The 23,781-nt window shown below is 57.7% G+C and overlaps 2 protein-coding genes across 6 annotated transcripts; one reads left to right on the top strand and one right to left on the bottom strand.

The window, feature by feature from the left end:
• On the top strand, nucleotides 1-5,517 carry Apba3 (amyloid beta precursor protein binding family A member 3). 4 transcript variants are annotated; one of them, XM_075975369.1, is made up of 11 exons: nucleotides 1-131; nucleotides 670-1,357; nucleotides 1,439-1,478; nucleotides 3,551-3,696; nucleotides 3,782-3,868; nucleotides 3,951-4,112; nucleotides 4,235-4,405; nucleotides 4,518-4,730; nucleotides 4,858-4,977; nucleotides 5,064-5,201; nucleotides 5,323-5,517. In XM_075975369.1, the coding sequence occupies exons 2-11, from the start codon at nucleotides 785-787 to the stop codon at nucleotides 5,392-5,394; spliced, it is 1,722 nt and encodes a 573-aa protein (XP_075831484.1). In that variant the 5' UTR covers nucleotides 1-131; nucleotides 670-784; the 3' UTR covers nucleotides 5,395-5,517. The 4 variants fall into 4 exon arrangements, with proteins under 4 accessions (XP_075831484.1, XP_075831481.1, XP_075831485.1 ...); XM_075975370.1 differs by having other exon boundaries at nucleotides 14-210; XM_075975366.1 differs by having other exon boundaries at nucleotides 670-1,478.
• On the bottom strand, nucleotides 5,477-23,781 carry Tjp3 (tight junction protein 3). Of its 2 annotated transcripts, none has more exons than XM_075975351.1 (21): nucleotides 23,490-23,781; nucleotides 18,841-18,897; nucleotides 18,654-18,763; nucleotides 18,178-18,280; nucleotides 16,866-17,193; nucleotides 16,175-16,278; nucleotides 15,817-15,976; nucleotides 15,530-15,638; nucleotides 15,345-15,406; nucleotides 11,495-11,561; nucleotides 11,207-11,363; nucleotides 10,705-10,813; nucleotides 9,564-9,804; nucleotides 8,983-9,194; nucleotides 8,335-8,430; nucleotides 7,298-7,368; nucleotides 6,856-7,066; nucleotides 6,665-6,765; nucleotides 6,146-6,406; nucleotides 5,992-6,038; nucleotides 5,477-5,689 (listed from the first exon to the last, which is right to left on the bottom strand). In XM_075975351.1, exons 2-21 carry the CDS (start codon nucleotides 18,886-18,888, stop codon nucleotides 5,587-5,589), a joined length of 2,700 nt encoding a protein of 899 aa, XP_075831466.1. In that variant the 5' UTR covers nucleotides 18,889-18,897; nucleotides 23,490-23,781; the 3' UTR covers nucleotides 5,477-5,586. The 2 variants fall into 2 exon arrangements, with proteins under 2 accessions (XP_075831466.1, XP_075831465.1); XM_075975350.1 differs by lacking the exon at nucleotides 23,490-23,781 and adding an exon at nucleotides 20,672-20,859.

The following is a 23,781-nucleotide window of genomic DNA, read 5'->3' as shown; positions in this document are numbered from 1 at the left end:
GAGGCTGCGCGTGCGCAATATTCCTGGGAGGTGCACAGCTTAATGATCCGGATCCAAAGCTGGGATCCCAGAGAGCTGCTGAGTCTCCCGCAAGAACGGGCGAACCTGGTCATCCCGGGCCGGAGGCACAGGTACTGCGCCCGCGCGGGACCAGACGGGGCGACCCAAGGCCAGTGTCTGAGATTTAGGACCGGAGCCTGAGATCTGAGGGTCAGTGCCTGAGTTCTGGGGGCCAGAGCCTGAGTTCTGATGGTCAGTGCCGGAGTTCTGGGGGGTCAGTGCCTGAGTTCTGATGGTCAGTGAGTGAGTTCTGAGGGTCAGTGCCTGAGTTCTGGGGGCCGGACTCTAAGTTCTGAGGGCCGGAGCCTGAGTTCTGGGGGCCGGAGCCTGAGTTCTGAGGGCCGGACCCTGAGTTCTGGGGATCAGTGCCTGAGTTCTGAGGGTCAGTGCTTGAGTTCTGGGGGTCAGTGCTTGAGTTCTGGGGACTGGAGCCTGAGTTCTGGGGGTCAGTGCCGGAGTTCTGGGGATCAGTGCCTGAGTTCTGAGGGTCAGTGCCTGAGTTCTGGGGACCGGACCCAGAGTTTTAGGGGTCAGTGCCTGAGTTCTGGGGGCCACAGCCTGAGTTCTTGGTTGGCTCCTGTGTGAAAAGGGGACTTCTTTCCTGTGCAGGCCTCATGGGGACCGAGGCTGTCACCTGTTGGATTGTGGCTTTCCTAAGAGATTTCACCTAGCACCATTGTTCTTCAGCCTGATGACGATGCCAGCCTGAACCTGGGTTCCAGACATGGAGTTTCTAGACCCCCAGGACCCCCTAGGGCTCCCAGCCATGGACTTGGAGGAGCCAAAAGGCCCCAAGGTGCCCCCTGAGGACCACCCCTCCAGTACCCAGTGGGCCTCGGGACCCGGAGGACCTGCCTCCCTGAGCGAGATGGAGCTGGATGCATCTGGTGTCCAGGTGCTGGTCCAGCAGCTGGAAGCTCTCCCTGGTGACTTGGGTGGCCCGTTCCCAGATGGAGAGCCTTGTCCCCTGCACATTGCCACTGGCCAAGGCCTGGCCACCCCGGACAGCACAGACGCTGGTGGGCTCTTATCTGCCGACGCAGGCGGGGATGACCTTCTGGGTCTGCTGAGGTGTGAGACATCTCTGCCTGCCCAACCGGGACCCCCAGATCCTCCACAGACCATACCCCGTTTGCTGCAGCCGCCTGAAGAGCCAGAGGGGGACCCAGGATCCCCGGGGTGGATGGAGGGGGTGTCGGCAGAGCCAGCAGACAGCAGGAGTTCCAGCAGCTCCCCAGAGCCCTGGCTGGAGACAGTGCCCCTGGTGACACAGCAAGAGCCTCCTCTGGGTGCCCAGGTAACACCCCGACCCATGAATCCTGACCTCGGCCTACAGCGCAGCCCGGGGACCCAGGCCTGTTCCTCTTCTATCTTCCAGAGCCCTGAGACCCTGGCCTCATGCCCTGCTGTCTCAGAGGGTAAGTGACCCTTCTCACACAGGACCAGAATGTTCTAGAACAGCCCACAACCAGCCTTCCAAACTTGACATGTTTGCTGTGAGGATGCAGGTTTAGAGAGGATGGCTAGAGATGAGATATAGGATGAAAAGTACCCTAGAAACCACTGTCCACAAGGCCAGCTCCAGACTGCTGGGGGAGGGTGCTCCTAGGACCTAAAGATGACATTTACAGGGCTTTTTTATTTGTTTTGTTTTTATTTTTCGAGACAGGGTTTCTCTGTAGCTTTGGAGCCTGTCCTGGAACTAGCTCTTGTAGACCAGGCTGGCCTCAAACTCACCGAGATCTGCCTGCCTCTGCCTCCTGAGTGCTGGGATTGAAGGCGTGCGCCACCACCATTTGGCAAGGCATTTATAGTTTTGTGCGAATTTTTGAGGGCTGGGAGACACCTAAGTGGACACGGCACGCCAGCATGAGGACCTGGGTTCGAATCTGGGGAGGCATCTGAGTGGACACGGCACACCAGCATGAGGACCTGGGTTCGAATCTGGGAAGACATCTGAGTGGATACAGTACACCAGCATGAGGACCTGGGTTCGAATCTGGGGAGGCATCTGAGTGGATACAGTACACCAGCATGAGGACCTGGGTTCGAATCTGGGGAGGCATCTAAGTGGACACGGCACACCAGCATGAGGACCTGGGTTCGAATCTGGGGAGGCATCTAAGTGGACACGGCACACCAGCATGAGGACCTGGGTTCGAATCTGGGAAGACATCTGAGTGGATACAGTACACCAGCATGAGGACCTGGGTTCGAATCTGGGGAGGCATCTAAGTGGACACGGCACACCAGCATGAGGACCTGGGTTCGAATCCTCATTGCCCACTCAAGGAGTCCATGTGGTCCTGCATCACAGAAGATTCTAGGACTGTGGTTAATGCTATTATTTATCTCAGGAGTGTCCAAGCTGATGGTTTTGCCCAGTTTTGCATAGGCCTGAACGTTCTAAAGCCACAGAAAGAACAGGGTCCTACGTCAGCTTCAGGGTGACCTAGAAGTTTCAGATGAGCATCTGGGCGTGCTGGCACCCACCTGACTCCAGCACACAGGAAGCTGGGACGGAAGGCAGGTTCCATACTGGCCTGAGCTTCATAGGCCCAGGGCTAAAGAAAGGTTAAAAACCAAAGTGGTCTGGAATTGAGGAAGGGTCTGTCAGCATTGCAGCTCAGATGGAAAGGGATCCTGGCACTCAGGAGCCCAGAAAGACTAGGGTGGAAGAGTGTTCTGGCTGCCAGGGGCAGGGAATAGCGCGGATCTCAACAGTGTAGCAGTTTACAGGGTCTGGGCGAAATTGCCTGAGGGCTGTCAAGGACCTGGGCTTTGAGATGCTGTGGATTTTCTGGGCTGTCTGGAGAGAATTGTAGGTCACTATGGAAAATGGCCATGAAGCCAGGTGGTGGTGGTGCACACCTTTAATCCCAGCACTGGGGAGGCAGAGGCAGGGGGATCTCTGTGAGTTCAAGACCAGCCTGGTCTACAAGAGCTAGTTCCAGGACAAGCTCCAAAGCTACAGAGAAAGCCTGTCTAGAAAAAAAGAAAAGAAAAAAAGAAAATGGAAATGATCTTGATCCTCTTTCTTTTTTTCTTTTTTGCATTTATTTATTGCTATGACAAAGAAGGGGCTTGGAGGATGGCACGTGGGAGGCGGTTCTCACCGCCATCGTGTGGAGTCCCAGGGGTCGAACTTAGGGTATCATGCTTGGCTGCAGAGTGCCCTGTACCCCACTGAGACATCTTGCTGGCCCCTGCCTAATTCTGGAATGTTAGGGGTTTGAGACACCACAGTGAGGCCATTGGCTTTCAGCCCGGTCAGAAGATTAGTCTAGAAGAGGGGTCCGTGAGCTCCAGGTCCTGCTGAGGGTGATGCTTCCCAGGAGTTCTGGGAGCGGCAGGTACACAGCTGGCTAGCCGACACTGGAGCTGGAGCCCTGTGGATCCTTCTGGAACAGGCGATGGAGCACTGCGGGTCTAGCCTATCCTAATCCCCGGGACGGGACGGGCCTGAAGGTGCCCCTCGCTGTCACCGCAGTTCCAGGTCCCTGTGGACACGAGGAGCTTGTGGACGGTGTTATCTTCACTGTGAAATATCTGGGCTCCACCCAGCTGCTGTCAGAGCGCAGCCCGCCGCCCAGCACGCGCATGGCACAGGCGCAGGAGGCTGTGGACCGCGTCAAGGTGAGCCAGGGTGGAGTTGCTGGGGCTGCATGGCATGGTGTCCTGGATGGCCACCAATCCCTGTGTCCCACCCCCCTCCACACAGGCCCCCGAAGGTGAGACCCAACCGATGGCAGAGGTGGACATCTTTATCTCCACCAAGAGGGTCAAGGTGCTGGCCGCCGACTCACAGGTACCCAGAGGGCCAGGCTTTGGCTGTGGTGGACTCTTGGGAATCTCCAGAGATCCCCAGCCCATTCATCACGTGTCCACAGGACGCCCTGATGGACCACGCCCTGCAGACCATCTCCTACATTGCAGACATCGGGCCTGTGCTGGTCGTGATGGCCCGGAGACGGATGGCCAGGAGGACCACTCCCCAGGACCGCAGTCGGCGTCTCTACAAGATGTTGTGCCATGTCTTCCATTCGGAGGATGTAAGCAGCCGAGCCCTGCCCCTTCCTTGAGTCTGACTCAGAAACTGTGAGGTTTCTTGAAGGTGTGGGCCTTGGAACTGGGGCTTTGTAGGGTGTGAAGGAGCTTGCTGTCCTCCCAACAGGCCCAGGTTATCGCCCAGGCCATCGGCCAGGCCTTCAGCATCGCCTACAGCCAGTTCCTGCAGGAGAATGGGATCGACCCCAGCCAAGTGGGCACGCGGCCCTCGGATGCTGCCAGCCACCCGCACAATGGCGACCTGGACCACTTCTGCAACAGCCAGAACTGCAGGGAGGTGAGCAAGGGCTCGGGCCCCGCCCAGGCAAGCCCTCCACCCCGCCCCCAAATCCTGGCCCCGCCCCTGTCCTACAAAGAGCCCTCGCTAGCCCACGCGGCCCCGCCCCCAGGTCTGTATCCAGAAGAGGCCTGGAGAGGCCCTGGGCGTCGCCCTGGTTGAGTCCGGCTGGGGCTCACTGCTGCCCACCGCTGTCATCGCCAACCTGCTTCACGGGGGCCCTGCCGAGCGCTCCGGGGCTCTCAGCATCGGGGACCGTGTCACCGCCATCAACGGGACCAGCCTGGTGGGGCTGTCCCTGGCCGCCTGCCAGGCCGCCGTGCGTGTGAGTCGCGGTTCCGCAGGGACCGGGCCCCAGGGGTGCCACTGATCACAGCCCCACGCCCCCGGGGCATAGGCGGGTGGGTAGACTGAGGCCTGCGGAGGCCTAAACAGCACAGTGGGTCCCTCAGGAGGTGCGGCGACACTCGTCAGTGACACTGAGTATCATCCACTGCCCTCCGGTCACCACGGCCATCATCCGGCGGCCCCATGTGCGCGAGCAACTGGGTTTCTGCGTGGAGGACGGCATCGTGAGGCCGGGACCTCCGGGCCGGGTGTGGGGTGGAGGCTAGCCTACAGCCCAGGGACGGGTCCTGAGCGCCGTGTCTCCCCCCAGATCTGCAGTCTGCTGCGTGGGGGTGCGGCCGAGCGCGGGGGTGTCCGCGTGGGACACCGCATCATAGAGGTCAACGGGCAAAGCGTGGTGGCCATGCCCCACGCGCGCATCATCCAGCTGCTCACCGAGGCGCGGGAGGTGCGAGAGGGGACATCACCCGACCTCAAAGCCTGTCACCCCTGCCCCTCACCCTGTCACCTCCACCTCACCTCTGCACCATCGCCCGGACCTCACCTCTAACTTAACCCCTGACCCTTAGATTCACATCAAGACGATGCCAGCTGCCACCTACCGGCTGCTCACGGGGCAGGAACAGCCGGTGTACCTGTGATCGCCCCGCCCACGCGTGCCTTCGTTCTGGCCACCACTTTTGTCGGCCCACGGGGACCCCAGAATCCTCAGCCTTATATTACTTTCTAATGTTAAAGAAAATTAAAGGTTTATTAAATGGTCAGAGGCTCTGAGTCCTACAAGGGAAACTGAGGCTCCAGGGAGCAGGAAGCAGGGCTTGTGACCTCTCAGGTCACAGGTCTGTGGCTGGGCCCCAGTCGTAGGCGTCATCATCGGAGGACTCAACATCCCGGGCTCTTGTGAACTTCCTCCTTAGAGCTTCGCGCTCGTAGGTCCTGGGGGCGGAAGTGGGTGCAGGGCGGCGGTGGGGAGGGGGTGAGGGTGCGTGGTGAGGAGGACGGTGGGGAGAGGGTGTAGGTGTGCGGTGAGGAGGAGGTGGGGATGCACAACGTGACCTTGTCCCACCGACCCCACCAGGCAGGGCCCTATATTTAACTGTGGGCTGGGATTTGCAAGCAAACTCCTGAGAAGCCACAGCCCCAATGCCCTTCCTTATCCCTTTATCCCTGAGGACTCTGTCCTCAAGTCCTGACTGGGTGGGGTGCAGAGTGGCTCTGCGTCCCTCAAGGGCACTTACCGCATGCTGTCCTCGCGCCACTGGCCCTGGGGATGGCGACTGCCAGCCTAGAGGGAAGAGAAAGGCCATGACCCGCTGACATGCGCAGAGGGGGTTGGGGGTGACCAGGCTTAAGGGAGGGTCCCACTCCCCCACCGCGCGGGGCTGTGCCCACCTGCGTCTCAAACTCGGCAGTGATCCCCCCGTGACCCCTCAGCCCCTCGTGGTCTTCCACCCATGCAGGCTCCGAAGACCGGGCCAGAGCAGGGACCGGGGGCTCCTCATCAGCGTCCTGGGGCCCGCTGCCCTCGCCGTCTGTGTAGGCGCCGTCCGTGTCCTCGTAGTCGCTGTTGGCCCGACTGTCACAGCTGAGGTCCCCGGAGCTGGTATCCAGGCCGCGGCCCGGCAGATCAAGGTCCTCGGATAAGCCGTCCAGCTGTGGGGAACAGGATGCTGTGACCCCGAATGCCAGCCTCCACTACCCCATGCCCGGCCATGACGTCTGATGGGTGCCTTTGCATGGGGTTCAGCTCTGGACAACTTCTATGCATCCTACAAAGTCCCGGATCCAAAGTCCAGCCCTAAGGGCAGAAGCTTGCTCAAGCAAAATCTTGGTTACTGTATACTAGGAAGCCACAACCTGGTTACTTATGAGGTTCACCCAGCTATGCCCTCCTTTCTCCGCACCCCGCACCTGGTCTTCCGCAGTCCAGATAGGCCGCGTCTGCTGCAGCTGCACCACGGCCTTGATCTCCTGGTACCAGGAGTCATCGGTACCGTGCAGGGGGACGGTGGCTGCGAAGATGAGGGCAGACGTCACCCTGGCGCCTCCTCTACACGCTCCCCCCTCCCTCGCGCGTACTGCCCTTCCCACCCCTCCTGCACCTGTGAAGAGGTGCCCACTGTGTTTCTGGAGCTTCTGTGCCTGCGCGTATAGGCGGCGGCTGCTGCGGCGGGAGGTTGGGGCCAGCCACTCCCGCAGAGCCTTCAGGGCCGGGCGGCTTTCGGGGACGCAGAAGATCACGATGGGGTAGTATTGCACGTAGTTGAGGCGCTCGATGGCTGAGGGGGTGACGTCCAGGAGCGCGTGCCTGTCCTGGGTCACGGGCGGAGTAAGGGACAGGTGAGGGATCCGCTGTGACTGGGAACCTGGATCCACAAGTGTACGGCTCCGGGTATTCAAACTCGGGTCCTCAGCCTCCAGAGAGCGGGCTCAGGGGTGTGGACCTGAGACCAGCGTCCCACAAGAGCCCGCAGCGCACCGCTGCCCCAGAGGGGATCCCTCCGTGCCCATGAGGGGCCTCAGGTTCCCCATGCCCGTGCTTACCCTCTCGGCGATCACCCGCACCGTGTCCAGTTTGATGATCTTGGATGGGTTGTCAGTCCGGGACACGCTTTCTGAGGAGGCAGGGGACCCGGCTGATGTCATCCACTGTGTCCCCCACCGCGGTTTGCACACCAACCCCAGCCCCTTTCCCACCCTCTCACTTCCTGTGCCTCCGGGAAGGAGGACCTCACCCCACCGCCCATGGGGCTTCCTTTCTTTTTCCTGGCTGAGTAATAGTCCACCTCGTACTTGTCTGGGGCCCGACTTTCCGTCCTTCCGCACATCAACCCCAGCGATTGTATTTCCTGATGACTAATGGGGTTGCAGGTGACTTTGCCCTTTGAATGTCACCCAGCCTCCTCCAGGGGTCTCCTCTCTGAGCAGCCTGAAATCTGTCCTATCTGGTTCTCTGTGTGAGGAGCCCTCTAAGACTCCAGGCCCCCTAGAGCCACCCCACCTGCTAAACGCTCACTCCTGAGCCACACCCACGGGCCTCGGTTTCCCTTTTTAATATTTTAAAAGATGGAGTTGATGGAGCCCAATCTGGCCTCTAGTTATGTAGTCAGTGCTGACCCTGGGCTCCTGATGACAGGCCCAGTTTATGCTGGGATGGAGACATGATTTGAATACAGAGTTTCATTAAGTTGCCCAGGCTGTCCTGAAAACTGCTATCCTCCTGCCTCAGCCTTGAAGCAGCAGGGATCATAGGTGGGATGATGTACTGACGTGCTCATAGTTAAAAGTGAAACAGAATTTTAAAAATAAAGAAAAAAAACTGAACAACTCTTCAGCAAATGAGAAGGCGGTGTTTGCCTCGGTTCCCAGAAGCCAACAGACTGCGCCCAGATCGATTGACAATGTCTGGCCCTGGCATTGAGTGCAGTGGTTGGCGTGAGATCGATGCTGTCTGGCCTGGGCATGGGAGTGGGAAGGTGGGAGGGGTGGGAGCTGGCATCGATTGATGCTGTCTGGCCCTGGCACGAATGGGGGAGAGGGTGAGACACCCCCTTCATGGCTGCCCTCATGCCATGTTTTACCCGCAATTTCGAACTGGTCGGGCATCTCTGCCGTCAGCCTCTTCATGGCGATGTCGGCCACTGGTCCCAGGATCACCACCGGGCGCTTAAAGCTGGCTGGGAAGTGGAGAAAGTAGCGAGGTCAGGTTCAGGGTCAGGGTGCTCAAGCCAGAAGCCTGGGAAGCTGAGGCAGGAGGATTGCTGCAAGTTCAAGGCGGGCAAACAAAGGAAGTTCTGTTTTGTTTCTGATCCTATTTGGGACTACTAGATGTGGAACAGACTGGCAAGTAACTACAGTCACACTGTCTGACCCTTGGTTTGATTTTATAAATAAAGTTTTATTGAGATACCACCTATCTGCCTGCCTCTCCCACTGCGCAGCCAACTGAGTACAGTTGGGCCGAGAGAGTCAAATATGCCTGAGTTTTTTTTTTAATTAAGATTTTTAGTAATTTATTTAGACACAAGGTTTTTCTGCGTGGCCCTGGCTGTCCTGGAACTCACTCTGTAGATCAGTCTGGTCTCAAACTCACAGAAATCCCTCTGCCTCAGCTTCCAGAGGGGGGAGGGGTGCACGGTTTGTGCTACCCAACAGAACCGAGGGGAAGGCAGGCAATGGCTTCGAGGCCCTGTGACCTGGGGAGGAGGGTCGCTCCCACGACCACCCACCTTCTCGCAGCACCACGCGTTCGTAGGGCGGGTAGTGTCCCTGCTTGGTCAGCACTGACAGGTCCTCGCGGCTCCGCTGCGTCGTCTTCTTGGTCCCTCGGCGGAGACCCCGGAGCCGCCAGAACTCGGCCCGTGGGTTGGAGGCCAAGGGGGCGCCTGGGCCAACGCCCGCTGCCCGTTGCGCAGCCTCCAAGCTGGCCAGCTGCTCCGCCCTGGGGAACACAGGGGACATAAGGGACAGAACACGGCCTAGAGAGGCAAGACTGAGTCAGGCTGAGGACCCTGAACTGGGGACGTCCGGGGTGGGTCCTTAGAGGAAGGCGGGAAAGGCTGCGCTGCTGATTCTGAAGAGAGGATGGGGCCACAAGCCAAGGGATGTGGGGCCTCTGGATGCTGGTACCCGGGAGGGGTTGGATACTGGGAAGGAACTCTGACTCAGAAATCAATGGATAAATAAGGCCATATCTGTGCTCAGTATACAGTGGAGGCAGCACACTCCCCTGCCCACACCACTGTGACTCACTCCAGTGAGCCCTAGGCAATGGGGAAACTGAGGCGCGAGCCTGGGGAGCTCCTCCCACCTGCTCTGATTGGGGATGACTCCACGTTCTTGCTCTCGGAGATCTCTGCCCATGCGGGCGGCCAGCCAAAGGCCCCCACGACCACCGTAGCCAGACCCTGAGCCACGGTACAAAGTGTCCACCACGTGGAAGACGTCACCACGAGTGAAGCCCAGGCCGTAAGGTGGGCTCGGCTCCAGCTCGAAGTGCGTGCGGATGTAGAAGGAGTCACCCACGCGGGACTGGACCATCTTCCTGAAGACTGAGGACAGAGGTGGGGGAGGGTGTCTTCTCGAGCTCCTCAGGGGCCCATCCCTCCCTGGGGACCTCGCTTGGGCAGACACAGTGCACTGTCCCTGCGGAGCCTGGAGCTTTGGGTCTTTGTTTTATTTTATTTATTTATTTGTTTATTTTTGGTTTTTTGAGACAGGGTTTCTCTGTAGCTTTGGAACCTGTCCTGGAACTAGCTCTTGTAGACCAGGCTGGCCTCGAACTCACAGAGATCCGCCTGCCTCTGCCTCCCAAGTGCTGGGATTAAAGGCGTGCGCCACCACCACCCGGCTTTTTTTTTCTTAAGATTCATGTATTTCTTATGTATGCAGTGTTCTGCCTGCACCCCAGATCTCATTACAGATCGCTGTGGGTTCTGGGCGGGAACTGAACTCAGGACCTCTAAGAAAAGCAGCCGGTGCCGTTAACCACTGAGCCATCTCTCCAGCCCCCTTGGGTTTCTCTGTGTAGCCCTGGCTGTCCTGGAACTCTCTCCGTCGACCAGGCTGGACTCCATTCGCCTGCCTCTGCCTCCCGAGTGCTGGGATCAGAGGTACGTGCCATCATGGTGGTGGGTGGCGGCCAGAGGTTGACATTGGACTCACCAGCTCTGCCAGGCTGGCCGTGACCCCGGGGATACTCCTGTCTCCACATCCCCATAGCTGGTCCAGGGCTTAGAGTCTGCCTTTTTTTGTTTGTTTGTTTGAGACAGGGTTTCACTGTAGCCCTGGCTGTCCTGGAACTCACACTGTAGACCAGGCTGGACTCCAACTCAAGAGTTCTGCCTGCTCAAGCCTCCCAAGTGTTGGGTGGTGTGCCACCACCACCTGGCTAGTGTCTGGATTTTCATGTGGGGTCCGGGTGCCTGCGGGGACACCTCAGGGACACTCACTGTCCTGCTTGCTCTGCGTCACAAGCTCCATGTCCTCCCCCGGCGGCAGCTCCAACAGGAAGTTCACAGCTTCCTCCCGGGTCAGGTTCCGGAATGGCATGCCGTTCACCTGCCGGAAAAGGGATACGGTTGATGTGGTGGGGCTGGCACCTGAGCCACTGCCTCCCCAGTGTCTCTGTGACGGATCTCACCCATGGCTGAGTGTCACACAGATCCAGGGAGGAGCCAGGCTTAGTACACACAGCCAAGTCTGAAAGCCTCAGGCAGTGTCGAGGGGTCCAGCCCCATCCCACCACCATGTAAAAACTCTCGGGGTTAGTGAAAGAGCTCAGCGGGGAATTGCTTGAAGACTTGAATTCAAATCCCTGCCACCCATGGAAAAAGTCAGGTATGGGGCGCAGGCCTGTGATCCCAACGATTCAGGGATAGTAAGTTGCAGGCCAGCCTGGGCTACCAGAAGGACCCAGGGCCACATTCCCGGGGCCTGCTGTCCCCGTGTCACCTGTAAGATCTCGTCCCCTTCCTGGATGCCCTGACCATCGGCTGGGCTGCCTTCTTGCACCCCGGACACAAAGATGCCCACGTCGTTGCCACCAGCCAGCCGCAGGCCGATGCTTGCACCCTTGGGGAAGCGCACGACACGCGTGTCGGGGCTGTAGCTACCAGAGAGGAGGGTGATCAGGCCATGGTGGCAGTGGGTGCTGACATTCCACAAGCGGGGAGTTAGGGTTACATGGGCTGGGAGGACAGCTGCAGGATGTGGGATCACATGCTCATCTGATATACTCACCCACGATCTGACAGGCTCTGCTGGCTGGGGACACGGTAAATGTCATAGTGGCTTTCTCCAGGATACTCTACGAGAAACCGGCAGCCTACATTCATTCAGAGAATGCAAATACTGCACAGACCAAAGACCCAACCGAGATGGGGCTCCACCCCCAGCACCTCATTGGAGGATTCTAGGCAGGGCTCCACCCTGACCACGCCCCCAGTCCCTCACTGGGGATTCTAGGCGGGGCTCCACCCTGACCACGCCCCCCAGCCTCTCAATGAAGATTCTAGGCAGGGTTCCACCCTGACTGATGTGGGAGTGTCATATATCAATCTGTTGATTTCATTGGTTAAGCAATAAAGAAACTGCTAGGCCCATTTGATAGGCCCACCCTTAGGTGGGTGGAGTAAACAGAACGGAAGGCTGGGAGAAAGAAGCTGAGTCAGAGAGTTGCCATGATTCTCCCACTCCAGGCAGACGCACGTTAAGATCATTCCTGGTAAGCCAGCTCGTGGGCTACAGCAGATTATTAGAAATGGGCTAGTCCAGATGCGAGAGGTAGCCTAGAAGAGGCTAGATAGAAATGGGCCAAGCGGTGTTTAAAAGAATACAGTTTCCGTGTAATTATTTCAGGGCATAACCTAGAGCTAGCCATGTGGGTGGCCGGGTGCCGGGGACGCAGCCCCGCTGCTCCAACTACAACAGATTGGCACCCAACGTGATGGACTAAATCCACTTAAAAAACCTGAGAAGGCTTAAAAATAAGGGAGAGAGAGTTTAACACAGATTTTTGCTGTTTGTTGGTGGCGTGCTGTAGAGAGATTTCCTGATTCAGCAACAGCAGTAGAAAAAAAACGCTGTGTCATTTAAAGCGCAGCTTCTTGGGGCTGTGCTGCCAGCGTGAACTCTGGCTTTAAGGCATTTCAGTGGATTTTATGTTTGTGTTCCCGCTTGGGATCGGAAGGAGAGTGCTCTGAGACCGTGCCGATGGCTCAGCACTCCCTGCCTGCACCTGGGCAGACAGCCGAATCAGGCTTAGGCAGACGGGAGAGCATGGTGGATTAGGACTGCGCAGTGCTCTGCGTGTCAGATTTGGATGTAACTTGGATGAAAAGAATTTTTGTGCTGCACGCTCAGTCTCAGAATTAAAGTGCTGAGTGCCGCTCCTACCTGGCGGCCCCAGAGCTAGCACAAAATGGTACGTCCTCCATTTTGAAAGTTTCCTGACTCAGCAGCAGGACAAAACTGGCTGTTTTAAAATGCTGGCTTTCTGGGCTGTGCCGCCATTGCAATCTCTGTCTGGCTCCTGCGGGAGACAGAGCTTTTGAATGGAGCATTTGGAGTAAAGTGCTACAATTTGTTTGATGGCAACTAGACTGCTGTGTGCCTAAAAGGGGGACATTGCATGCCGCAGCTCAGAGGCACAAGCAGCTCCGCCATGCTAATGGTGCAATGTGCAAGGATCAGAGGCACGAGCGGCTCCGCCATGTTGGACTGGGCGGGGCCAGCAGGCAGTACCTGTTTTTGACCTAGGAATGTCACAGCTTAGATTCTTTAGCGCCTAGTGATTTAAAGGCGCAAATCAAAACTGCTCCTGGATAGTAAAAAATTGCAGATTCACAATAGGACAGATTCAGACCACTAAATGAGTCACACTGTTGGATGAATGTACGTAGGCTTGAGAGAGAGAAAAAAAAGAATATAGAGATAAAGTTAATGGTTTAAAAAAAAAGGTAAAGTCTTTAAAGAGACAGAGTACAGATAGTTAAGAGATTAAAAGAAATAAAGAAAAATAAGCCACGTAAAAATGGAAAATTCACAGAGAGTCTGGATTATGTACATTGTGTTTTCTTTAAAATTTTTGACTGTAAAGGAGCTAAGTACAGAGAGACATTTCATTACATGGGCTGCCAAGCTAAACCAGAATGGATATAAGGGTATTACGATTTCAAAATTTGGGTCTAAGGATATGATGCTTTGGAGAGGGTCTTCTTTTGTTTTCGCAGAGGACCAGACCTTGTGGATTGCATCTATCCCGATATGGTATGATAGACCACAACCTCCTGAAAAGTTCCTGTGAACACCCTCAAGAAATTACTTCACTCAACTGCCAACTGAGATGAAACTGGCACACAGGTTACACCCTAAACGATCTGATTAACAGCACCCCCATTCAGCAGGAAGCAGTTTGGAGAGAAAAAACTGTGCCCATGTTCCCAAAATATTGTTTATAAATGTTCTTTTACATTTAAAGGGGGAAATGATATAGGTATGAATAATTTGCATTGGTATGGATTTTAAGGTCAATTTTGTTATATGCATATGTATTTCTTGATCTTGACTAAGGTATTGTGATTGTGTAGTTCATTTAAAAATGTACTGTATAATTAAGAAATATAGGTTGTTAATGGATAATCTTCGATAATAGTAAAGCTTGTAGTCATGTTAGTTAGATTTTCTAGATATATAGAGATATATTTCAGATAGGCATTCTTCATATCTCTCAAAGGCTGCAGAATATGGCATTTAATGTTTTAACAACTTAGGACTTTTCATGACAATGAGGCACTCTGCTCCTGGCGGCACCAATCTACTTCAAGAGGAAGATGGGCATTGAAGAGGATCTTTATGGAGTTTGATAACCATTTGGGCAAGAAACTGCTCTTGCCTGGACTATTGCATAAACTGGACACAGAGAACCCGCAGATAGAGGACTGCTGAACTTGCCTAAAGGTGAGACGGTCTTTCGGGGTTCCTGACTCATGAAAGAGTCTGCAAGACATTCTGCAGGACACAGCAGAAAGTGACTGAACTGTCTTTGTAATTTCCTGCTTCATGGAAATGTCTGCTGGATACTATGGGCCTGAAGGCTGAAGATGGATGCCCCAACGGTACAGAGGAACTTTGGGTGACTGTACAGGCAGCAAGATGTCTCTGTCATTCCTAGAGCTTTGGATTTCTTGTTTACTTAGGTAATATTATATCCTTCTGGAGTCTTTGATGGAGTTGAAGAATGGATAGGTAGTTATAGTTTTCCATTGTTATGATAAAAGACAAAGTAGATATAAATATTGTAACTGTAATTCTTGCTTGATAACTGTTGCTATGTGTAATTTTACTATGTTAAAGTTAAAGCCTTCCTTTTTTTGTTTAAACAGAAAAAGGGGAAGTGATGTGGGAGTGTCATATATCAATCTGTTGATTTCATTGGTTAAGCAATAAAGAAACTGCTAGGCCCATTTGATAGGCCCACCCTTAGGTGGGTGGAGTAAACAGAACGGAAGGCTGGGAGAAAAAAGCTGAGTCAGAGAGTCGCCATGATTCTCCCACTCCAGGCAGACGCACGTTAAGATCATTCCTGGTAAGCCAGCTCGTGGGCTACAGCAGATTATTAGAAATGGGCTAGTCCAGATGCGAGAGGTAGCCTAGAAGAGGCTAGATAGAAATGGGCCAAGCGGTGTTTAAAAGAATACAGTTTCCGTGTAATTATTTCGGGTAAAGCTAGCCGGGTGGCGGGACACAGCCCCGCGTGGGCAGCCGGGTGCCGGGGACGCAGCCCCGCTGCTCCAACTACCACACTGACCACGTCCTGCAGCTCCTGGGGGGGTGATTCTAGGTGAGGGATCCCCTGACCATGTCCCCTCCTTGCCTGGCTTTAACATGACTGCTGCAGGTGAGGAAGAGTGCAGCCATGAGTGCTCACCTGGCTTTAACATGACTGCTGCAGGTGAGGAAGAGTGCAGCCATGAGTGCTCACCTGGCTTTAACATGACTGCTGCAGGTGAGGAAGAGTGCAGCCATGAGTGCTCACCTGGCTTTAACATGACTGCTGCAGGTGAGGAAGAGTGCAGCCATGAGTGCTCACCTGGCTCAGCAGTGGCTCTTGAATCCACTGACCGTTCCCGCCTCCGGGGCTGCGGACTCTCCCTGGGCGAAAAAAGAGCCCAGTAAGTCGGGGTGCATCTGCATGGGCCCCCCTAGACGTAGGGTCACCCCTGCAACTAGGCAGAGCAAGGGTCTGCCCTCTCACAGCCACCACCCTGCACTCACATCGAAGAGCTTGGCTGGCTGGCCTCGGGGCTCTGCTGACTCTGCAGAGGTGGTGGAGGGATGTGGGATGGGGGCGCCTGGGACAGTTCCGAGGTCAGGTCTGAGATGTCTGTAGAGGAGGGGCAGCGAGTCAGCCAGGGTCGCACCTGGTCTTGGCATTCATGTCACACTGGGAACCACGCAGGCCCTGAAGAGCCAGCTGTGCCGCTGTGGACTTGCGAGGCTTGAGGTCAGTTCTCGTCCCTCTCTGAGTCTCCGGGAGCCAAGCTTGGAGTTGCCCTCCTCACCTTCCATAAGGGAGCTGTCGCTGTCACTCACTGCGGGAGGGATGTTCACTAGGAACTGCCCGCTATCCCTTAGCACCAGCAGCGTCAGCTCCCCCTCTGACTTCTCGATGAGTTGCCGTGTGTCGCTCAGGGACAGATTCGCACTGGACACCCCATTGATCTGAGAGGGGTCGGTAGAAACAAACAACCCGAGTGTCGAGAAGCAGCATGGGATTGAGGGGGGACTGGAAACATTTGGCTTGGTGAGGGGATCCCGAAACAGACAACAGGAGGATTGGAAATAATTCCTGGTGCTGGGAGCACGGCACTGCCCGCATTGGTCTCAGTTTCCCCACCTCAAGCATAATCCTGGCCTCACCTGCAAGATAAGGTCTCCTTCCTGCAGCCCGCGGTTCCGGGCAGCGAGGCCAGAATCTGTGATGTGTTTTATGAAGATCTGGCTACCCAGCTTCACTCCGAACTCTGGAAGGGAGAAGAGGGAACTCTTTAGCCAGGAGACCAAGATCATTTAACCTGACTTTGAAGTAACATATAATCCTCCTGTTTTAGGGGCTGGAGAGGTGGCTCAGAGGTTAAGAGCACTGCTCTTCCAGAGGATCTGGGTTCATTCAGTTCACAGCACCCACATGGCAGCTCATAACCATCTGATGCCCTCTTTTGGCTGCAGCGACACATGCAGGCAGAACACTGCACACATAATAATAAATACATAAGTCTTAAAAAAAATTTTCCTGGCCGGGCGGTGGTGGCGCATGCCTTTAATCCCAGCACTCGGGAGGCAGAGGCAGGCGGATCTTTCTGAGTTCGAGGCCAGCCTGGTCTACAAGAGCTGGTTCCAGGACAGGCTCCAAAGCTACAGAGAAACCCTGTCTCAAAAAACAAAAATAAAATAAAATTTCCTGCTTTAGCCTCTAAAGTGGGCGGGGTCCACTCTGGCCACACCCCCTGACTGGAGGATTCTAGGTGGAGGGAGGGTAGGGGGCATCCACCATGTTCCCTGCGCCTGAGGATTTTTTTTTCTGTTTTGGGGTCCAACCCAGTCCCCTCACCCTCGCTGTTTCTTCTCTTCACCAGCACGGACTTGTGTGGCCTCATGAGCACATCCTGCTTCGGCAAGCGCTTGTAGCCAGATACCAGCTCCAGTCCGTTGGGCTCGGATCTACCACCCGAGCTCTGGTGCCGGTGACTACCCACGCGGCTACGGCGTCCTGCCTTGGTTCGGCGAGAACGCTCACCCCAAGATCGGCCAGAACCGCTGGAGGAGTCGCCCTCATAGCCCTGGCCATGGTCAACTTCCTCCCCGTCTGAGAGCTGGTGGCCCGGTGATGTGCTGGCCTTGGTGACAGGTAGCTGCACCCTGCGAGGGCGCTTCACTGTCTGTGGGAGGGAGGAGAGACGTCAGAAGAGGCAGGAAGAGTGGACCCTAGGGAATCCAGCCCCTCTCTGGGCTGAGCACCAAAGTTGTCATCTGACTGAGCCCGTGTGACTCTGTGGGGGAGGGGGTCCCGATATGAGCACAACTGTGGGCTCTTTCCCCAGCACACCACCTACGCAGGAGGTCCTTCAGTCCCATCAGTCCAGGATGGCCACTCCGACTATACAAGGGACCGAGGCAGGGGATCAAGGCTTAAAAGTTAGGTACTGGAGAGGGGGCTCAGCCGTTAGCTCACTGGCTGCTTTTTCATAGAACCCGAGTTCAGTTCCCAGCGCCCACAAGGCAGCTCACAACTGTCTGTAACTGTGGTCTCATGGTGTGTACTCTTTTGGTGGGCAGAGAGATGTCCAGGCAGACAAAACATCCACATATGTAAAATAAATAAGTTTTAAAAAAAAAAGGAGATTTCAGAAAAGAGACTGAGAAAAATAAAAAGAAAAAAGAGCTGTGCCTGCCTAGATTCTTCCAGTGAGGGGCTTGGGCGTGGTCAGGGTGGAGCCCCGCCTAGAATCCTCCAGTGAGGGGCTGAGGGCGTGGTCAGGGTGGAGCCCCGCCTAGAATACCCAGTGAGGGGCTGAGGGCGTGGTCAGGGTGGAGCCCCGCCTAGAATACCCAGTGAGGGGCTGAGGGTGTGGTCAGGGTGGAGCCCCGCCTAGAATACCCAGTGAGGGGCTGAGGGCGTGGTCAGGGTGGAGCCCCGCCTAGAATACCCAGTGAGGGGCTGAGGGTGTGGTCAGGGTGGAGCCCCGCCTAGAATCCCCAGTGAGGGGCTGGGGGCGTGGTTAGGGCGGAGCACAGACTCAATATGCCCTATCCTGTGTTCCATTCCCAGCACCCCCAGAAAAACATGCTAACGGAATTATATATGCTTCTGCCAGTATCACAGGACCTCCTGGACTCAGTTTCCCCAACCTATGCCCACTCACAATGTTGGCCGTTTTGTTGCAGGTTTTCAGAATCTGGATGGCGAAGGCAGACGTGACGTTCTCCACTGAGACCCCATTCACCATGACGATGTGGTCCCCGGTCCTGAGGGAGTGGCCCAAGTGAGGAAGCTCAGGGCTGCACCCATCCCGTGGCCATTCTTTGGTGTACCCACACTGGTTCTAAGTAGATGTTTTGCTTTTTCCGTCCTGCCCTCCGGTGTATTCTGTGTGTCTTTTCCTCCCTCCCTCCATCACCCATGGCTCTGTCCACGGGATTCCAGGAACCCTGTTTGCAATCTTTCTGTTCCAGTTCCCTGCCATCCTGCCCTGGGGCTCTGCCCTGCCTCTGGGACCAGGAAGTGTTAGGGACAGGAGGCCCTGTTGACGGAGCTGCAGGTGCGGGGGTGGGGTGGGGTGGGGGGTGTTTCTGGCCCTTATGCTGCCCCCCACCGCCCCCATCGCGTTCCGAGTCTCACTGGAGCCTGCCCACGGCCGGGCCTCCGGGCACAACGTCGGACACGACCACGGATCTGCTGTCGGGGTCGTGGCCTCCAGAGATGGCGATGCCGAAGCCGCGGCGGGGGTCCTGAGGGACACAGGCAACAGGGCGTTACTTCCTGGGCCCAGGGGCACCCCCTCCGTCAGGGGCAGGCCGCAGCTCACCTTGTACAGCGTGGCCGTGTGCTGTTCCCAGATGGTCAGTTCCTCCATGTCTGCCACCTACGGGGACAGGGACAGGCTCATGGGGCCTGAGAAGACTACCTTCCTCGGCGGCAGCCACAAGGGCGTCCTGCCTGCCCCCAAACACCAGCCTCCATCCAGCTCACAGGCTGGGCCCCTCCTCCAGATCTGCCTCCCCGGCTTCTGGGCGAGGTGGCCCTGGGTACGCTTCCCCCCCCTCCCCGCCGAGCTAAAACCCTCAGGACGGCACCTTACTGTCACAGAACCCAACGTGCCCCGCCTACACACCCCCTCTGCGGAGCTGTGTGATGCCCCTGCGGAGCTGTGTGACCCCCCTACTGAGCTGTGTGACCCCCTGGGCTGAGCTGTGTGACTCCCCTCTGCTGAGCTATGACCCCCCCCTCAGCGGAGCTGTGTGACCCCCTTGCTGAGCTGTAACCCCCCTCTGCGAAGCTGTGTGACCCCCTTGCTGAGCTGTGTGACACCCCCCATCTCCCCAGTTCTGATCCCTGGGTTTTAGTTTGCTTTTGGGGGGCGGGGCGGGCGTGGGACTCTTGCTCTGTCGCCTAGGTAGCTCCAAACTCATGGCCATCCTCCTGCCTCAGCTCCTGGGTGCCACAGGCACCACAAACCCTGGCTGACTTTCTTCAGGCGCTGGGAAAGGTCCCGGCTGTGGAATTTTTATTTCTTGCTTTCCTTTAAGATAAGGCTCATGAGGGTGCCTGGGCTGCTGGGGGAGGGGAGGCAGGTGGCCGGGCCTGTCCAGACCTGCCGAGCCTGTCCCCGCTGGTGTGGACCGGTCCCCCGAGGGTAGCCAGGCTTTGTCGAAAACCCTCAGGGGCTCCCCAAGGATTAGCCCGAGCCTGGCTGCCAGTCCCTGGCGCTCCTACGGATTTCTCCGCAGTCCCCTGCAGGCTCTCGCCCTTTCGCTTAGGTGTGAGTTCCGGACCCAGCCATCAGGAAGCCCAGGCGACCTGCTAGCAGCTACAGCCCTCCTCAAACTCCTCTTCAGCCTTCAGAGCCCCATGGCCACTGTCTCTTCCTCTGCTTCCCACACGCACATCTGACACCCTCCCTTTGGAGTCTGGGGTGTCACAATCTAATCCCGTTTCCTCTGGGGATGCCCCGACTCTGGGCGCGGGCGGCAGGCCGGGCTGGGGGTCTAGGGACCAGTGCCTGAAAACCAGAGGAGGGCGGTTTAAAACCGCTCGCTCCCAGCCCCTCGGCCCCGCCCTGTCACCTGCAGGCGCGCTCGGTGTGTGTGTGTGGGGGGGGGGGTGACGAGGACGACGACACTGGCTCCCTGCTGTCCCTCCCCGCGGGCCAGGTGGCAGGAGGAGGGGCAGGGCTAGGAACAGGTCCGTGGGGCGGGGCCGGGGGGGGTGTCATTCCTCCCAGGCGGACACAAAGCTAGCAGTGAGGTGACCCAGCAGCTGCTGCCTCAGTTTATCCTCCTGGGGAGTGAAGGACTCCGTGCCTGAAGAGCAAAGTCCCCCAGGGTCCCCAGAGCCGGCTACAATCAACCCGCCCTCCAGGCTCCTGAAAGTCTGTACACAGTCGGTGCTCTATAAATGCCAGCGGCCAAGAAGAGAACAAAGCCCGATTATCTATCACGTGCGAGCGGGTCTCACGGTCGCGGTGGGATTCGAACTCGGGGCTCTCGAGGGCGGCGTCACACCTTTATCGCCCTACGCGGCCCCAGGCTAGGCCCCACTTCTGGGCCTCAGTTTCCCCGGCTGTTAAGCAGGCAGACAAGGTTTGGAAAGCCTGGGTCGCACTCCCGTTCCCTCCCCCGAGCTCCGGAACTACTCGCCTGGAATCTCACCGCCATGGTGCAAACAGGGGGCCTGGAACCCGACAATCAGCGCCCCTCTGTGGAGAGGGAGGGGCCTGGAGACCGTAGGTCCGCCCCGACCGGGGGCCAGGAGGGTCGCAGGCCAGTCGGGCCGCGCTCCCGCCGCACCTGCCTTCCTCCCCCGTCGCCCCGCCAGGTCCCGCCCCGCCCGGCCCCGCCCCGCAGCCCTCCAGACCCCGGCATGCCCCCATTAGGCCCCACCTCCGCCGATCACGCCCCGCCCCCAGCACGCCCCGCAGCCCCACCAGGCACCGCCCTTCAGCCATACCAGGCCACGCCCCTTCGGTACGCCCCCACCGGGACACGCCCCGACACGCCTACTGGACCCGCCCCTCCACTCCGGTCCCTACACCCGCGATCCGGTCCCGGCTTTCCACACAGCCCCGCTGAGCCGGCGGCAGGGGCTGAGCGGACCGGCCCGGGCTGACGTGTCCCACCCGTGGGCCGGTCACACGTCGTGCTCGGGGTGCACCCGGGTCGGCGGGACGCAGATGGCGACGAGGCCGGCGTGTGGCGGGCAGGGACGTGGCAGATGGGGCTCTGAAGCTCGGTTAAGAGTTTGCGGAAACGGGGGCAGCGATGATCTCCCGCCCCCTCGGCGTGAGAGCGCGAGGACCTGAGTTCGAATCCCCCTCGCCCACGGGCGGCTCCGGGAACTGCACAGCCCCCTCAGGACAGAGTGAGCCCGGGCCAGCCTGAGCTACAGTGAGACCCTCGTCAGGTTCCCCGGCTTCCCCGCGTTCGGGGGAGCCGCCCAGCCTAAGGTCAAAGGGCGCGTCCGGACGGAGGCCGCGACCGCAGGGTCGGTCAAGGTGGAGCTGACCACGAGTCTCCGAGCTAAAACCAAAGACCACGTCCTGTACGGCAGGGTGGGAGGGTGGACTGTGGGTCTGTGCCCCAGTTTCCCCTTCTGGAAATGGGAATGATAGTTGCACCTGTTTCCAAGGTTTAGAGGAACATTTACGAAGCTGAGTCACTTAGGGCAGATTCTGTCGTTTCTGGCCAAGGTCTGGCTGTATAGGGGGTGGGGCGTGGGGGCCGCCGGGGTGGGCGAGCCCGGAGACCAACCCTGGAGCAAGCGGGATTCCAGAAAGAACCCCGGCCGCTTCATTCCTTGCCTCAGTTTTCCCTTCTCAGAAAGCCTAGCACTTGGGGCTGCAATTCCAGCTTCGGCCAGCAGGGGGCACACGGAGCCCAGGAGTGGAACTGGGCGTCGCAGGTCTAGACGGGGTCCCTGTCCCCCCCCCCAAGTCATCAAACAGTCTGCGGGCTTCCTCAGCTCCCTGTCGATTAGGGGTGTTGTTGTTTCTAGTCTCACGTAGACCAGGCTGGCCCAGAGCTCACCATGTAGAACTGGGGGGAGAGAGGGTCCCTCAGTCTGCAGCTGTCTGTACCACCGCACCATTTGTGCATTTATGGAGTGCCTGCTGTTTGCCAGATCTCATTCTGAATAGTGGGAACAGCTCAGGGGTGCAGCTGGACGCAAGGCCCCTGAGGAATAAGGGGGACTCATGGGCGAGCCCCTGACGGGCAGTGTCTCTAGCTCACAATCGGTTCGTAGCTCCAAGAGCCACTTCAGTAATAAACTTCTGGGCAGGGGCTCGTGTGTGCAGCCAGGGGTGGCAGAGGGAGGTCAGGAGTTCAAGGTTACCCTTGGCTACTTAAGGAGACAGACGCCAGCCTGGGCTACCTGAGATCCTGTCTCCAAAAAAACTGAAAAGATAAAACTGAATTTCTGAGCCTTGCTCCCGATATACATGGCGGCATACAGTAAACGCTCAATAAACACACGTCGTTGCTTAGGCAGCCTGTCTCCATAGCAGCGTGTCCCACTGACCTGGCCATGCCCAAGGGTGTTGGGTTCTACCCTGAGCAAACACTGCCTCCCTGGCACCCGGCCAGGCCCAGGAGGAAGGACGGAGCCCAAATTCCCTGCATGGACTTTCCCCAGACTCGGGGCCACACGGAAGTGCCCGAACGGAGGGGTCAGCTCCGAGGTCTCCTTCGGGAACAGTCTTACTCTACTGTGCATCTGCAGGGGAGTGGCTGACCCTCTCTGGGCTTCTCAGTTCACTTTGTGGCGAATGGGGACCGCCTGCCTCAGCGACTGTGAGTGTAGCCTTGGCTTCTCTGTGGTGCAGAATAAGAAACTGAGGCTGGGCTAACGCTGTGGTCGACAGCTGAAACTACAGCGCCAGACCCACCCTGCCACCTGAGCCTTCCTGGTCCGGAATAAAGTCACCTCGGATGGCGGGACACACCCTCCTGAAGGAATTCTTCATTCCTTCCTTGTTTGGGGGCAAATGACCCAGAAGCAACCAATTCCTGTCGTCGCCCGCCCCCTTGGTTCCCTGTCAGGCATTTGCCATCCCCCTCAGCATACACATACACAGTGTGTAACCCGGGACAGGTGGCACCCCTCTGCCTTGGGAATTCGGGGTGACCCTTGGGAGAGTTCCAGGAAAACCCGGACTTAGTCCACCAGACTTCCCTCACGGGCTAGGGGATCAGGGACCAGCTCGCTGTCCCCACCTCCCTGCCCGGCACCTGCGCTCACAATGACCCTTTGAAGGCTCGGCTGCAGCGTCCCGGGCACCGTGCCAGGGCAGAAACTGCAGCCGCGCAAAGCCTCGGAAGCTGTGTCAGATGCCCACGCAGGATGGCGGCTTTCGGCTCCCCCGAGGAGCACTCAGAGCCAACTTGGGGGTCCCGGGAGACCGAGGCAGGGTCACCTGCATGCATGTGGCCCTCCGGGTGAGCTTGGCTGGAGACTTACCCGTCTGGAAGACTGAGCGGGGGCAGGGTGGGTGGTAGCAGCCGGGTCCTGGATGCACGTCTGGCATGGGTGGCAGGGAGGAGACCCAAGCTGGCTGCTCAGGCCGGATGACCTGTTTGCTCACTGCGGTGCCCTGGCAGAGCGCAGCGAACGCGCGGGAGGGCGCATCCCAGTGTCGGGTGGAGCCGGCGACACTGGGCAATGGTGAGTGCAGGAGGCCACCCGCAGGTGGGAGGGCGTGTGGCTCTGTCGCAAGGTACTCTCACGTGGCAGGACAGGCCTTAACCCCTGA

This window comes from Microtus pennsylvanicus, chromosome 6 (genome assembly GCF_037038515.1).
Source record: "Microtus pennsylvanicus isolate mMicPen1 chromosome 6, mMicPen1.hap1, whole genome shotgun sequence".
NCBI classification, from domain to species: Eukaryota; Metazoa; Chordata; class Mammalia; order Rodentia; family Cricetidae; genus Microtus; species Microtus pennsylvanicus.
The sequence above is the reverse complement of the archived record's forward strand: the minus strand, read 5'-3'. Positions and strand labels throughout refer to the sequence as shown.